General features: G+C 34.8%; 1 protein-coding gene across 2 annotated transcripts; it reads left to right on the top strand.

The window, feature by feature from the left end:
• The first annotated feature begins 195 nt into the window (after nucleotides 1-195).
• LOC141711683 (protein SHORT ROOT IN SALT MEDIUM 1) lies at nucleotides 196-14,528 on the top strand. 2 transcript variants are annotated; one of them, XM_074514293.1, is made up of 21 exons: nucleotides 196-465; nucleotides 1,364-1,576; nucleotides 2,466-2,753; nucleotides 2,871-2,971; nucleotides 3,217-3,879; nucleotides 3,982-4,027; nucleotides 4,612-4,704; nucleotides 4,774-4,829; nucleotides 5,174-5,279; nucleotides 6,644-6,855; nucleotides 6,935-6,998; nucleotides 8,966-9,139; nucleotides 10,613-10,643; nucleotides 10,723-11,888; nucleotides 11,971-12,045; nucleotides 12,281-12,355; nucleotides 12,511-12,912; nucleotides 13,529-13,738; nucleotides 13,849-13,890; nucleotides 13,975-14,037; nucleotides 14,139-14,528. In XM_074514293.1, exons 1-21 carry the CDS (start codon nucleotides 370-372, stop codon nucleotides 14,226-14,228), a joined length of 4,266 nt encoding a protein of 1,421 aa, XP_074370394.1. In that variant the 5' UTR covers nucleotides 196-369; the 3' UTR covers nucleotides 14,229-14,528. The 2 variants fall into 2 exon arrangements, with proteins under 2 accessions (XP_074370394.1, XP_074370395.1); XM_074514294.1 differs by having other exon boundaries at nucleotides 197-465; nucleotides 13,538-13,738.
• Nucleotides 14,529-15,427: the final 899 nt, after the last annotated feature.

Raw genomic sequence — 15,427 nt, 5'->3', positions numbered from 1 at the left:
GTCCACCAAAGAAGCATAAAAGGTGTAAACAACGAAATATACAATCGTCCCAAAATTGTGTAAATATATTTTATTTATTCTAAAAATATTTAATATATAAAAATCCTTTTTAAACATAATAAAATATTTTAAAACAAACAAAACAAATCTAATAATATTATCATTATCATCACAACTTATAAATTAACAAACACGCCACAGTCGGCGAGACCATCGCGAGGGTTTTCTCGACACAGCCGTTTTATTCCTAAAATCTCCAGAGAGAGACGACGAGAGAGACGACGAGAGAGACGACTGTTAAAATCACAAAATAATCGAATTAGATTTATATAGATACAACAATTTGTATCTATAATAATTGTTACTACTATGTATCCTTCTCGAGGGAGTAATAGTAACTACGGTCAGCCCGGTCAGCAGCAGCCCGCTAAACCCTACGATTCTCAATCTGCTTATCGCCACAGCGTACGCTTCTATTTTTTCTATTTTCTATTTTTTTTGTTTGATTTTAGTGTTTTTATTGTAATTTAGGTGTTCTTAATTGACTTAATTGATGCATTTTTACTGTTATGTGTGTGTTGTTTGGGAGTGAAGGCGTGTGTGATGAATGGATAGTTGTGAATTAGGTTTACTCTGCGAGGAGTCCTCGCAAGGGATTAAATACTGTTGTGTGTGGGGAATGAACGGATGAATCTGGATTAGGTTTACGATATGATTCGGAATTGTATCTAGTGGAATAGATTAATTTTTGTTGTGCGTGTGTATATGTAATGATGTATAATGAACGTGTATGTGTGTATATATAATGAACGGATATAATGATTTAAATTAGTTATCTAGTGGAAGGGATTAATTTATGCATTTTTTATGTATGATTAAATGGATAGATTTGAATTAGGTTTACTGTTAGCTAGCGGAAGATGTTAATTTCTGTTGTGTGTGTATAGTGAACAGATAAATCTGAATTAGGTTTGTTTGATGATTTAGAATTGTTATCTAGTGGAAGGGATTAATTTATGCTTTGTATGGTGAATGGATCAATTTTAATGAGGTTTTCTTGATGATTCGGAACTGTTATTCGGTAGAAGGGATTAATTGCTCAGCTAAAAAAACTAAGATTATGTAATTTCTTATGCATCGAGTTTAGATAATTTTTTTTATTATTTTAATTGTCTTCCAGTAGTATATAGTATCTTTGTGACACATGGTATACTTGTTAAAATATATATTTTTTTGTAATAGGATTAATATTTAACCAAATTTGGACAACATTACATTGCGCACTTTCTGTTGATTTCTATTTCATGAATTTTTTAAATCATTTTTTAATCATATTTTGCATATTGCGCTTCTCTTGGTATAGTTGGCTGCAGCCTATTCTGCAAGTGTAGGTGGAGGGCCAGATGACTCTTCTCAGCTATCTATGGCTTCACGACATTCATCTATGATAGGGGGTGGTAGTTCTCATGAAGCAGCAGATATTGGTGGAGGATATAGAGCTCATCCTTCTGCCGCAAATCATTATGGTGGGCAGTACAGTTCAGTGTATAGTTCAGCTGCTTTGAGCAGTACCCAGGTTGGTAGTTTTTGATCATTGTAAAAGAAATCATTATAAAGTAGTGTCGCAGTAGCGTAAACAAGAACTTGCATAGATGCTCCAGAAGTACTGTTATTTATCATGTATCTACTTTATTTGCAACTAGTAGCAACGATAGCCAGTGGCACTTGCTAGTACTAATTGAAAATAGAAACATAATATTGAAGCAGAAACCAGTGAGAATATTGAATTTTTGACATGAACCAACCACAAAAATTCATAAACTCTATTATTCCAGATATCATCAAATTTGCAGTGTAATGAAGAGAAAACTAGTACAAGTATGTCGTGCACAAACTATTGCACATCTCAACTTCTTGACTATTCTTGAATGCCAAATTTCTTCAGGATTTAGTTAAAAACAAAAATCCCAACTTCAACAATTATTTTACTCTATTCCAAAGATCGTAAAAAAATGTTATTACAATTTTATTCTATTCTTAGTTATTCGTAATTACCTGTGAGAAAAGCTTAAATAAAGGTGTTCTCAGTTAGTATGTTACTAAAGCTGTTCTGGGTGCATACCATTTTTAATTTTATGTATTATTACTTAAAAATAATGTTTTCTTGAAATGTGAAAAGATTGAAAAATTATCTGGCAGGTGTTCCCGCTGAACGCAGTGTGTTAGCGAAAAGTTCTCATGCTATATCTAACAGTATATCTGTCTAGGTTGAACCGTCCGACTTAAAATCAACACATACAAGGACCCAAGTAGACCATGTTTTAGTTTTGGTGAATTCATTTACATCACCCTTTAATCGTTATCCTAGCTTGTAGTTCGATCTAAATGATTTTAATTTGTTTTTGTCGGTTTATCGGATTTAGAAATCTGTTAACCAATTATTTGTACATATTTACTTTCTGTAGCTTTCTGCGCAAAGTGGAAAAGGAGCTGTACCTACTGCACTGGAAAGTCGACGTGGTTATAGCTCAACAGTACCAGACTCACCTAAATTTGTATCTAGTGACTATGTCCCGTCATCAATCCATGGATATGGTCAGAAAGGTGATCAGTTATATGTGGATAAGCTTTCTGATTATCCATCAATTGACAGGCGCCAGTATGGTGAGCGATCAAGTGCCTATCTAGGTAGGGAGCAAAATGAATCAACTGGTCGATTTGGAGATTCACTTGGTTTTTCCCATCAACGTCAGGTATGGATGTACTAATTAAATATGTATCTGTGCAATGTTTTTTCGTGTATATTTATAAATTTCAGTTATGTCTATGTTTCTCTCCTTTTCCCTGTAAGAATTTATTTTTGAATGCAGGCGGACATGTATGAACGCTTGGACCAGGCATCAGTAATTCGACATGAACAGATGTTAAAGGTTCAGTCACTGCAATCGAAACCTCTTGACGGGGGTTCTAGGTAAATTGTCTTGTGTCATTATCAGTAACTATTTTACCAATTCATGTAGTTGATTCTCCAATTAGTATGTATCTTCCTTATGTACATTTTTCCTTATCTGCAATCCATCAAAAACATAGTTCTCGCCTTCCGGGTTGATAGTTTAGTTCCGGTGTGATACTGGCACAAAGCAATTATTATGGAGAGATTTATGAGATATGAATATATTCATGAAAGTACACTGAGTGGCAACATATTTCTGGCAGACAAGCTGATTATCTTGTGACAAGGGGTGCCGCTATCCGTCATCCAGCTGACGATCTTTTGTCTTATGCTAGTCGAGTGGATGCTGATCCACGCAGTTTAACAGTTTTAAGCGGTTCACATGGTGGACAACCACTTGCTCCATCAATCCTAGGGGCCGCTCCAAGAAGGAATGTCGATGATCTTGTTTACAATCAAAGCTCTTCAAATCCTGGTTATGGAGTTAGCCTGCCTCCTGGGAGGGACTATGCTACAGGAAAAGGGTTTCACGGTACTTCACTTGAGGCGGATTATTCTGGTAGCTTGTTGGCACGTGGCAGTCTACCAAGAATGGATGATCGTAAAGATGAAAGAGGTGTATATGCTCGGGAGCTAGAAAGAAGAGACGAGGAACGGCGCAGGGACCTCTTGCGTGAACGTGAAAAGGAACGAGAAAGGGACAAGGAAAGAGAACGGGAACGTGAAAGGGAGCGAGAAAGAGAAAGGCAACAAAGAAGGGAGCGTGAACGACGGGAGAAGGAAAGGAATCGAGAGATCAAACATGGATCTGAAGTTAGACGTGAACGAACTCCACCAAGACTTTCTAGGGATCGCCGTGGTTCCTCATTGTCAAAAGAAGGGAGATCTGTACGACGAGATTCACCGCGTCAAGAAGTGTTACATAGGTGTTTTTTTTGAAATTTTACGTCTTGCTCTAGTTCTCTATGTAAAGCTGCTAGTGTATGTTGCAGCCTTCATGACTAACTCAGTGTTCTTTCATGCTGAAGGCGTCATTCACCTGTTAAAGAAGTACGAAGAGAATATGTATGCAAGGTAAAAAGCTATACATGAGATTGGGGATTTCCCCTGTTCTGGACTATTTGTGGAAGGATTGGAAGTTAATTTTTTTTCCAATTCTTATCATATTCCTTAAATTATTTGGAGCTGCATTGCCTCACCATAAATATACATATCGCCTCTCTCTCAGCTTGCCTTCGTTTCAAGCTTTCTGATTTGTGTCATTGCTTGTGCAATCATTTTGATGCTCTCAAGAACCATTTTCTTCATTGGGGTTTCCTTTGCTCTTCTGATGCTTCAAAGAATCCAGTGCTTTACTGTTGATCCCTTATAAATAGCTTCCCACCAGACTCGCATTTCACTTGTTACATACCTTAACATTCCCTACCTATGTTCCATAGAGTTACTATTTTCTGATTTTTTTGTCTGTAGAAACTTGTTTTAATTTCAAACCTCAACTAAAGCATGATATATGTTAATATGATGGGCTTTGAGCTTCAGGCATCGTGTATTTTAACTAACAGTTATATGTCTATCAATTCTGGAATGATTTTTTTAAAACATTTCAGAAGATTTTATCACTGTTAGTCTGTTACCTAAGATATCCGCTGCATATGCAGGTTTACTCCTCAAGTTTGGTAGAAGTTCAGAGGGATTATTTGTCAATGGATAAGCGATATCCTAGGTTATATGTAGCTTCAGAAGTCTCAAAGGTATTCCAGTTTTAAAGTAAAACAAATTCAGATTGTTACCGAGCAGAATCTGACATTGCCTGTTTTTAGGTAGTTGTGAACTGGCCAAGAGAGGACATGAAGCTCTCTATCAATACTCCTGTCAGGTAAATTAGCTATTATTCACTATATTAGTTGCATTTTGTCAGATCTTTGGTTGTTCTACCTACTCATATGAACTTCAGAGCAATCTAATGCATATTTAATTTAGGTTAGCTCGTTCATTTTATTTAAGTACTTGCTTTTGTGTATGTAAATAGTTATTGTAATAATGTATCAATTATCAAACGTATTTTCATAGGATCTTTTCAGAGAGAATGGAACAGTAGATACAAAATTGGATTACCTTGTGTCTATAATTTTAATTTTATTATTCTTAAATTTTAAATTGTTTTCAATGATTGTAAAGAAACTTCCAAAGAAATGTTTTTAAAGATATGTGATCAAACAGTTTTGAGCATGATTTTGTCGAAGATGAGAGTGCTGCTGAGCAAACTTTGTCGCCACCAAAATCGCTGGACGATGGACAAAAAGAAAATACGGTGTGGAATGCGAAGGTACATTGGTCTATTGGTGAATTCGTGATTAAATTTATATTAAGTGTGCTTTCCAGTCATGTGTAACATTGTATTGGTAAATTGACTGGCATGTATAATAATGGCTATATGTTTCCCTGTATTTGGACTATACTGGGAATAGAAAAAATGTCATATTGATTTTTATTATTATGAAACACCGTATGCTTTTTGAAAACTAAACTAATTAGATTTACAGAGTCTAATGCATTTTATAGTACTTAAACTGGGTAGTAAAGTTATTCAATTGACTCTTCTAGTCTTGTTATTGTGTTTAACTTATTATCATCTTTAAGTTTAAAAGAGCTGTTATACCCCGTACCCGTATTATAACAAATTATCTTTTGCTTTCCCAATTCAAAAATAACTTGTTGCACTCTATTTCTCTTCCCTGAGTAGCAAGACCTCAATTTGAAGCTATATATCGAGCATTATGTCTAGTATTCAAATTTAAATACTTGCAAATACGATTACATTAATCTACCAAAGAGTTGGCATTTGGTTCTCATTTGAAGTTTTGAACAAGGCTCACTTTCTGTTCAGACATGGGTGCTCCTCCAATTCCTAGTCACCCAAACTTACCACTGCTATACCCATTACCCTAGGTACACATACAACCCTGTCGCACAAACTGATCAATGGCTATGCTTCTACAAGTGTCTGGCACATTTTCTATATATTCCATCTGACTAGCAGTTATTTAATAAGATTTGCTACACTAAATACCTAATGTACGTTGTTATACATTATCAAGTGAGAAACCGGCCCTACTGGAAAATTTCCAAAATGGGGCTTTAGGAGCCACTGAGGGGATTAAGATTCCAAAATTGCACAGCCTAATTAAAATTCCCCTCTTAGCACCGAAAAACACACGAGTACATTGTTTTTTTAGGAAAGTAATCAACTATTATGATAGTTGTAGTGGTAAAAAGGCTGACGTTTACACCAGAAGACGCAGGTTCAAATTAATCTGGATTTAGATGCACATGTAGCCCGGGGACCACTGCCTTTGTTTGACAAATTGATCTAGTCAAACCTGTTTTTTTCTTCTTATTGTGAACAAAAATACCGCCTGCTGAAGCATTTGGCATCCCTGTCTCTTTGTGAATGTAGTATATTCTTGTGTTTATATGTAGCCCCGTATATTTTTCCTATTAGAAATGATTTTTTTTTTTTGCAAATTTAATTCTAAGCCTGTGTATGGCTATATCTTTAAACCTTAGTCATTTGAGTTCCTTTTTGTATTCTGATTCTCTCATCACTAACTTGTATATTACGTAAAAATGCGGAATTATAATTATTTGATTGGTGTTTAATCAATTTCTTTTTCTCTTGAATTGGTTCAGATTATTCTGATGAGTGGGCTCAGTCAAAATGCTCTAGAAGAGCTCTCATCAGATAGACGATACGATGATAGGATACCCCATTATTGTAATATGCTTAGATTTGCTCTTCTGAAAAAGGATAATGCTTTTATGGCAATTGGAGGCCCATGGAAAGCAATTGATGGTGGTGATCCATCAGTGGACGACTCTTCACTAGTTCGAACTGCTATAAGGTCCGTGTTAATATGATTACGTCTACCATGCAAACATTTCATGTTTTTCCAACTTAATCTGTGTTATATGTACATTCAGATATGCTAAGGCTGTGACTGGACTGGACCTGACTAGTTGCTGTCGGTGGAACCGTTTCCTTGAGGTATACTTTTTTGGTACAAACTTTGTTTGTTGTAGGTCGTAACGATTTTTTCCATTTATTTAGCCAAGTTCGTATATCGTTCCTGTATAGATGAGCAAATGATTTTCACTTCATTCGAGGAAATTATATCGGCCTTTCACAATTTTGTAGTTAAGATAAGAGAAATTGAGGTTTGTATATAATTTTTTGAATTAAGAATAAGTGTTCTGTAAACTCGAAAGTAATTTTAATTTATGAAGAAACTAAGTATTCATCTAGGAAGTAGTAAGTTATAACTCTCAGATCCCTCAGAAAAAGTTATAACTCTCAGATATAGCCATATAGGTGGTAATTGTCACTGTTAAATCTTCATATCTACTTCTTTTTACACAATGGCAATCTGTTCTGGGAACAGTATGACATGTTACTCTAGAGGTTCTAGCCTACAGATAAATGTCATATAATATAAGGATAACCATATCAGTATAATGGTGTTCAATTAATGTCATATGACGGAGATGAGGACCTCTAGTTTATAACCCACACCTTTGATATTTGGAGTAATGCGACAAACTTTTGTAGGCACTCAATGCCAACGATTTAATTGTGTCATTAAATAAAATCAGCACAGAATTTGTCCCTATACTTTAGTAGGCCAGATTAGGAATAGAACTACGCGAATGCCTCATTTGATGACAGCTACACGAGATTTGTGCTGATTCTTGTTAAGATTGTTTGAGAGTTGCTTTTTTGACTAGATGACAAAAAAATTCCCGCTCCATCTTTCTTATAAATTGGTGATTAAAATGGATACGTATGCCCAGCCTCATTTCTTTGTACGACAAAACAAAGTAGTAAATTTGCATCTAAATAACAAACAACAATGTTTCTAATTTACACTTTCAATCATAAAGTGAAATTAATTTGCCTTTTTATTACAAATATATTACATTTTTATCTTCTTTTGAAGTAAAATATATAAGCTATGTAATCTAGTTACAATAAAATTGTTTTATCAGTCATATACTCATGTACAATTTGCATAATTTATTGTGTTCATTCAAATAGAATATCTATGTATTATTGTTATAATACAATCTTAATACAATCACATTGTTTTATAAACTATCATTGCAAGTAATTGTATTTGTCATTAAATATAATTTGTATTATATATATTTTTTGGTAAGCAAATTTTTGTACGTGGACCTAACTATTGTAAATATCTATATTTTATATTTTTAAAACCTAAACATTAAAAGGTTTGGTTAGTCTGTCTATCAAACATTGGGCTACTCTACTGGTTTTATTCTCTAAATTATTTTAGTGGATTTATTTATTTTAAAATACTATTTAATTCATCTCTACAACCTAATTATTTTGAGCTTTTTACAGGTCTATTTATTTTAAAACCTATCTGCACGCCTATTTACTTTGTAACCTGTTTAGCGGGCCTATGTATTTAAAAATGCTATTCAATTGTTTTAATCTAAACATATCTCTTTGACATTGGGCTCTACTGTGGGTCCTTTTTATTTTAAAACCTATTTTAGTGGGCCTATTTATTTTAAAATATTATTCAATTGTTATTTTAATTTAAACACATTATAAAGACCTACCTATTTTAGTAGCCTATTTATTATAAAACAAGATTCAATTATTTTAATTGAAACACATCTACAAGACCTTATTTTATGGGCTCCTCTACTGGTCTACTATTTTTAAAACCTATTTTAGTGGGCATATTTGTTTTAAAAAGTAATTCAGCTATTCTAATTTAAACATATCTAGAAGTCATTTGTTTTAAAATCTGTTTTGACGGACCTATTTATTTAAAAATTATATTCAACTATTCTCATTAAAGCACATCTCTAAAACCTAACAATATTAGGGCATGACCTTATTTCTTTTTACTATTAAATTTTCAATATTTCTAAATTAAGTTCCTTTATGCTGGTTATAATGATAATCAAAATGGATTTTTGCAGATACACTACGATAGAATTGGGAAGGATGGCTTGTTTAACCATAAAGAGGTTACGGTGTTATATGTTCCAGATTTATCAGATTGCCTGCCTTCGTTGGAGATTTGGCGAAAACAGTGGCTTGCTCACAAGAAGGAAGTTGCTGAGAGAGAACATCAGCTTGCTATGAAAAAAGAGGTATTTAATGTCTTGACCTTTAATAATGATACATTTGTCTTCCATGGTTTGATAACATACAATTATTATTATGTCTTTACCTATCTCAAGGGGGTCCTAAATAGTATCTCTACTCCTTGGAGTGGGGGTTAGGTCTACCTACACCTAGAGATGCACAAAAGGCCCGTCGGGCCGGGCCTCGAAAAGCCCGGGCTTTTTGGTCAAAGCCCGGCCCGGGCTTGTAAAAAATATTAGGGCCTTTTAAGGACCGGATGCGGGCCGCGCCAGGCCAAACCGGGCCGCTCCGGGCTTTCACGGTATCATTGAAAATATTAAAATGCAATTCATAAATTATATAATTAAATTGATTACTTCATCAAAATAAAGAATAAAAAAACTGTAAAAGGAAATTGCAACTGGCATATAATTATAACTGTTGTCTGTTACATAAACAGCTAACTGCTAACAGCTAACATAATGCAACTATTACATAGAATTTAGCACAACCACAATGTGAAGGAAGGCCTGTATAATTGTAAATCATTATTAGGCTCAAAACACCTCCAGCTACTTGGCCATACCGAGTAATTTAGGGTTAGGGATTGAATTGTTGAAAAGGGGATTGAGTTTGACTATTTGACTTGTTTTGTTTCCTCTCCTCTCCGGTCTCCAGTGTCAACTGTCAACAAAACAAGTTTATAAATCAAAGTATCAAACACAGCAACATTTTATAAATCAATATTTCACTATAAATTATTAATAACTTAGTACTAAACTAAGCAAACTTTCATAAAATTATATTAAGTATTATTTTAAAATAATTAAATTAGAAAAGTGAAGTTTAACATAATTAAAATCAACATAACAATAATGTTTAAAGTTGAATATATAAATAATAAAATTAATTATTCGAATAAAAATCGAGTTTAAATCGGGCCTTAATCGGGCTTTTATTCGGGCCGGGCTTAAGCCCGGGCTTTTCAAAAGACCGGGCTTAGCTAGGGCTTTTAACCGGGCCAGGCCGGGCTTTGCCTAAAAATATAGGGCCCGTCGAGGCCCTAAGCCCGGGCCGGGACCGGGCCGGGCTTTGACCGGATCGGGCCGGGCCAGATTTTCGGGCCCGGGCTTTTTGTGCATCTCCACCATACCTTCCCTGAACCTACATAGGTAAATACTGAACATGTTTGATTGTTACATAGGTAAATCTTTTCAGTGGATTCTCAGGCGCTTATATAAAATTGTACTTTTGGTGTATTATATTGTCTGATCATCACTAAAGATTTTTAATAAAGCATAGATATATCTTTGTATGCTGCAAGAATTTGGTATGTTACAATAAATTAATTGTGGCCATTGGTGCGCGGGTACATGTCTAGGGATTGTGTATAATCTTTTTTGACTTTTGCGTTATCTACTTGTATTTGTTTTTTTTTTCATATTTAGATTTCTGTATAACTAATTACATTCATCTCTTTACTGGAACCGGAAATTTAGAAACGAGGAGAGAAGAAAGATGGCGTGCAAGGTAAGAAACATATATTAAGTTTTTCTTCTCTTTAAATGGAGTTTAGATAATTATCATAATCATCGATTTTTTCAATCAGATAAGAACCCTGAATCGGTCAAAGATCCTAAAAGTGATGTGAAATCAGCGAAGAAGAAGTTGAATGAATCGTCTGGAGAAAAAGTAAATGCTAACAAAAAAGAGAAAGACGAGAACAAATTGACCGCGACTTCATCTGTACAAGCAGATAGTGTAAACAATAAAAAAATCGAGGAGAAGATTGCCCCCGAAATTGAGAGAGGAAAACAGTCGGAGAATAAGGTACAGGAAGAGAATCCTGTTCAGCCAAGTGGTGCCATAAAATCAGGTAAAAAGAAAATCATCAAGAAGAGAATAGTCAGACAGAAAGTTTCGGGTAAGAACTCAGTTGTAGAAAATTCTACAGCACAGAGTGATAAGTTAGAGGACAAGGATGTTGGAGAAAAAAATTCGAACTCAGAACTTAAGGATCAGTTGGCGAAGTCATCTACTAGTCCAGCTGTGGCCAAGACTTTAATTAAAAAGAAAATTGCCAAGAAGATTGTAAAAAAAATTGTTCAAAAAGGAAATGTGGTGCAACCTGAACTAATACCTGGGAAGGAACCTGAGGGTTCTGAAGGATCTAAGGGAAAATTGGACTCTGGCACTGCTGCTGGGTTGCAAGATGCAAGTGTAAAATTAACTGTGAAGAAAAAAATAATAAAAAGAGTACCTAAAAGGAAGGCCTCTGCTTTAGGAACTGGTGATGTTGCTAATGAGAATGTCAAAGTTGCTAACGATGGAGCTAAGTTGACTCAGGCAGAAAATGACGCAAAGCCTACAGGAGAGCAAACTACAGAGGCTAGCAACCAAGGGAATCAAGTCGAGTCAGAAAACAAATCGCTTCCTAAAATGAATTCGAAACAAGCATCCGAGAAGCAAGACAAAGTGGGTAGTTCAAGTAAAAAGGCAAGCAAGGCCGTGGAAGGCAAGAAGATTAAAGAGCATAGCAGTATCTCCATCAAGGAGGTAGGCACTGACGAGAAGACAGTCAGTCAAAAAGATGGTCATGCGGGCAGGAATGAGAAGTCAAGTGAAAGAGAAAAATTAAAAGTGGATAAAGAAAAAAAAGACAAGGATGAAGCTAAGAATAAATCAAATAGAGATGTAAAAGAAAAGAAAAAACCTGAAGAGCCTCCTCGGCACCCTGGATTGTTTCTATGTACTAAAGGCAGCAAGAACGTGAAAGTAGGTTATCTTTACCTATTAAGTACCCTTTTAAAATAAGAGTATTTTGTAGAATGAATAATGATCTTATATTTGCTTACAGCTGCGTTCTTTGTCGCTTTCTCTGGATTCACTTTTGGACTACACAGCCAAAGATATTGAAGAGTCTACATTTGAGGTATGCATGATCAATAAAATTCGTTCCTTCATTATTCTAGTAGCGTGTCTGTCTTCTGCTGTTGCTCAACCAGGTTACACTCTGCAAGAGATATTAAAGGGGGTACACCTTACGTGCCTGTCTCATTTATTTTTATCTAATACAGTTACTTTAGTGTTTAACTGTGATCACAATCTGTTTATGTTTTTTGGCCAATTTACAAAACTCTTAGAGTCCTCGTCACATTATTTTGCAGCTCTCTGTATTTGCGGAGACCCTGTATGAAATGCTTCAGCATCAAATGGGTTGCCGTCTTTTGACCTTCCTCCAGGTTGGTTTCTTCTAATGTAAATGTACCATGTACTGCTTGGTCTTATTGTTAAATGATATTGTGGATTTATTACACAAATATCTGAGTTCCCCTCGCTTTCGTTGCTTTTGGAAACCCCACCCTACATGGATTTATAAAACTTGTATAATGTGCAGAAATTGCGCATCAAGTTCGTGACGAAAAGAAATAAACGGAAGAGACAAAGGGATGTATCTGCTAAGAAAAGTGAACTAGTATCACCGGTAAAGCGTGTCAAGACTGACAAACCTGCTGTGGAGGTCAAAGTGGTTAAAACAGAATCAAAAGATGAATCTGTTAAACCTGAAACTAAGGATAAATCTCAATTATATCTTGTTGAATCGATAAAATCTGAAACAAATAATGAGACGCAAACGGATGCTGGAAAAATCACAATCATGGAGGATGGTAACTCCTTAATTAATGAGGACACAAAGGTAGAACCTGATGACGAAACAGATGAGGATGAAGATCCAGAGGAAGATCCTGAAGAAGATGAAGAAATGCCGGATCAAAGCCCTCATGACTGCGCTAATGTGGTAAAAAAGCTAAATCTACTTTTCATGACCCAGATATTAGATAGATACTTATAAACATGAATTCTATGTCTATCTGATCTGTTTTGACTTTCGGAAGTTAATTTGATTATTATACCAACTTGAGATTGTTGCACCATTTTTTGCTTTTATAGATACAAATTTGGACACTTTGAATCTTTAATGCTGTCCTGCTAGATGAAAATTATGTCAGAGTTTGCAATAAAGCACAACCTAATTTGTGATGTTTTGAAGTCTAAATGGGTTACTAATTCTAGGTAAACAGAGTATAAAATATAATGAAGTACTATTGTTACTTTCCATCATCTATGTCCCAATCATCCATTATTGTAGTGATTATCGGGGTTTTTTTGGTTTCACTCACGATTACGAACACACCTGCTATGTTGCATTACTTTTCATTTGTTATAATATATTTGGTGTTGCCAGATTTGTCTGGAAAAATAATTGCGGTGACAGAAATCTCTAAATCTAGGTGCTTGAGAAATTTGGACTTTCTAGAAAGTGTGTAATGCTAAGAGCATAATATGTTTTCTGAGGACTAATCTTGTGCTTTAATTTATAGTTGGTTCCATCTTATGTACTCCTGCTTTTTTAGTTGCAACAGGGAAAGGATGTGGCTAATAACAGTAATGAGCAAGCTGCCAAATCTGAGAAGGTCGAGGATGGGATGAATGAAAATCAGAAACCTGCGAAAGAAACATCAGATACGAAGCCCAAGCTGGAAGCAGAGCGCAAACCAGAGGATGCAAATACAGAGAAAAAGAGAAAAGAAGCTCAAGTTGTGGTGGATAAAGGATTGCTGGAGGTGCTTTTCTTACTACAAAAATTATTACGTTGTGCATGTTTTTTAGCTCCCAACTAGTAAAAACATTTATTTGTCTGGTTTTCTGAAATTTGATTTCTTATTTGGATCAGGCGTTCAGATTTTTTGACCGAAACCGAGTTGGATACATCAGAGTAAAGTTTTCTCTTGATTTTTACTTCTGTACTGACATTTTCCGGATTTTCGAGTGTTTGATGTCCGTATTTATTGTTCAACAGGTTGAAGATATGAGGTTGATCATACATAATCTGGGAAAGTTCATTTCTCATAGAGATATCAAGGTAGGAGACATCTCTTTGTCAAAATTATGTGATACAATTGTGCAAAATTTAATATTTAAATTTGTTACGGTCTTTTATATATGATTTGTTTTTATCTTCAGGAGCTTGTTCAAAGTGCACTGTTGGAGAGCAACACTGGTAGGAATGACCAAATTCTCTATGACAAGTTAGTAACGATGTCTGACATTTGAAGAATATATCGTGGAAGGATCCTTTAAGATTCTGCAACACAAATAGGTTTCTAGATTATATGCCTTTTTGAGTTCAAATTTTATAAGAAGTTTTTCGGATTAAATTGGAAATTGTAAGTTTGTTTTTCTGTTTAAGATTAGTACCTTGATTTTAAACTAAATTTGGCAGTCTGATCATTTATAAAGATACCAAAATTTTCGCTTGGAGTTTCATATCGTGGTCCTCTTTATAAGGTGGTTATATATGTGTTTGTATTTAGCAATAAATAAATAATAATATTAATTTTTTGATTTATTTTATGCTGAGTCTGTTATACCTTAAGTTTGTTTGTTCCAAGGCGTTCTTTGTTTATGCACAAAAAGTGCATATAATGTCACTCCTCGAGATTAAATTCACAGAAAGGAAAAATTATACAATTCTTAATTTTAGTTTAAGGCCGTTTATGACCTATTTTTTTGTTAGAAGAATAGATGTTCGTTACTTTGTTTTGTTTGTAGGTGGAGATCTGGTTGAAGGACAAATTTAGCCTATTTTTACACAAAATTGATAAAAATAATCAATTTCTGAAAAGTTGGCCAACTTTGGACTGTCAGTGGAGTATTCATTTTACATAAGATACCCAACTGGCAGTGGAGTATCCCATATATGAAATACCCAACTAATATGAAATATCCAACTACCAGTAGAGTATCTTATACAAATTTGGATACCCAACTGACAGTGGAGTATTCAATCGGCCAAAATTGACCACTTTTTTCAGAATGACTATTTTTGTTAAATTTTTTCAAAAATCAGCAATTTTTGTCATTTTTTTCTGGAGATCTGTAGTTGAGTTTTTTTTTAAGATCCGATTGATCTGAATGCATTTATTGTTTTACGTTGTTTAATGGTGTGAATGCAGTTCTGCACGCTTTCGCATGTTCTTATCTTATGCAATTTTACGTACATAATGTTTGCCTAAAAAGTTTTAATTTAGGAACTCAAGTGAAAACTGTTTTGATGATTTTATGGTCCTTTTGCTAGGGGCGGGCTATATTTAGACTCCGTGGGATTTCTGGGCAGTTGAATATAAACTTGCAAAAATAGGCGACTTCGCCACTTAAAGTGGCGTTGGACCCCTCTGTGCCACTTAAATTGGTGTAGTCTTGTTTATTTTTTTTCCTGTTGGCCGAATAAATCACATTCATCAAGATTTTTG

Source organism: Apium graveolens, chromosome 3 (genome assembly GCF_009905375.1).
Source record: "Apium graveolens cultivar Ventura chromosome 3, ASM990537v1, whole genome shotgun sequence".
Lineage (NCBI taxonomy): Eukaryota > Viridiplantae > Streptophyta > Magnoliopsida > Apiales > Apiaceae > Apium > Apium graveolens.
The sequence above is the reverse complement of the archived record's forward strand: the minus strand, read 5'-3'. Positions and strand labels throughout refer to the sequence as shown.

Bases quoted from the DNA above. Each gene is read 5' to 3' on its own strand.
- LOC141711683 (XM_074514293.1), top strand. From the start codon at position 370: ATGTATCCTTCTCGAGGGAGTAATAGTAACTACGGTCAGCCCGGTCAG. The intron at 466-1,363 runs GTACGCTTCTAT...CTCTTGGTATAG, and splicing joins AATCTGCTTATCGCCACAGC to TTGGCTGCAGCCTATTCTGC. The intron at 12,356-12,510 runs GTTGGTTTCTTC...TATAATGTGCAG, and splicing joins GTCTTTTGACCTTCCTCCAG to AAATTGCGCATCAAGTTCGT.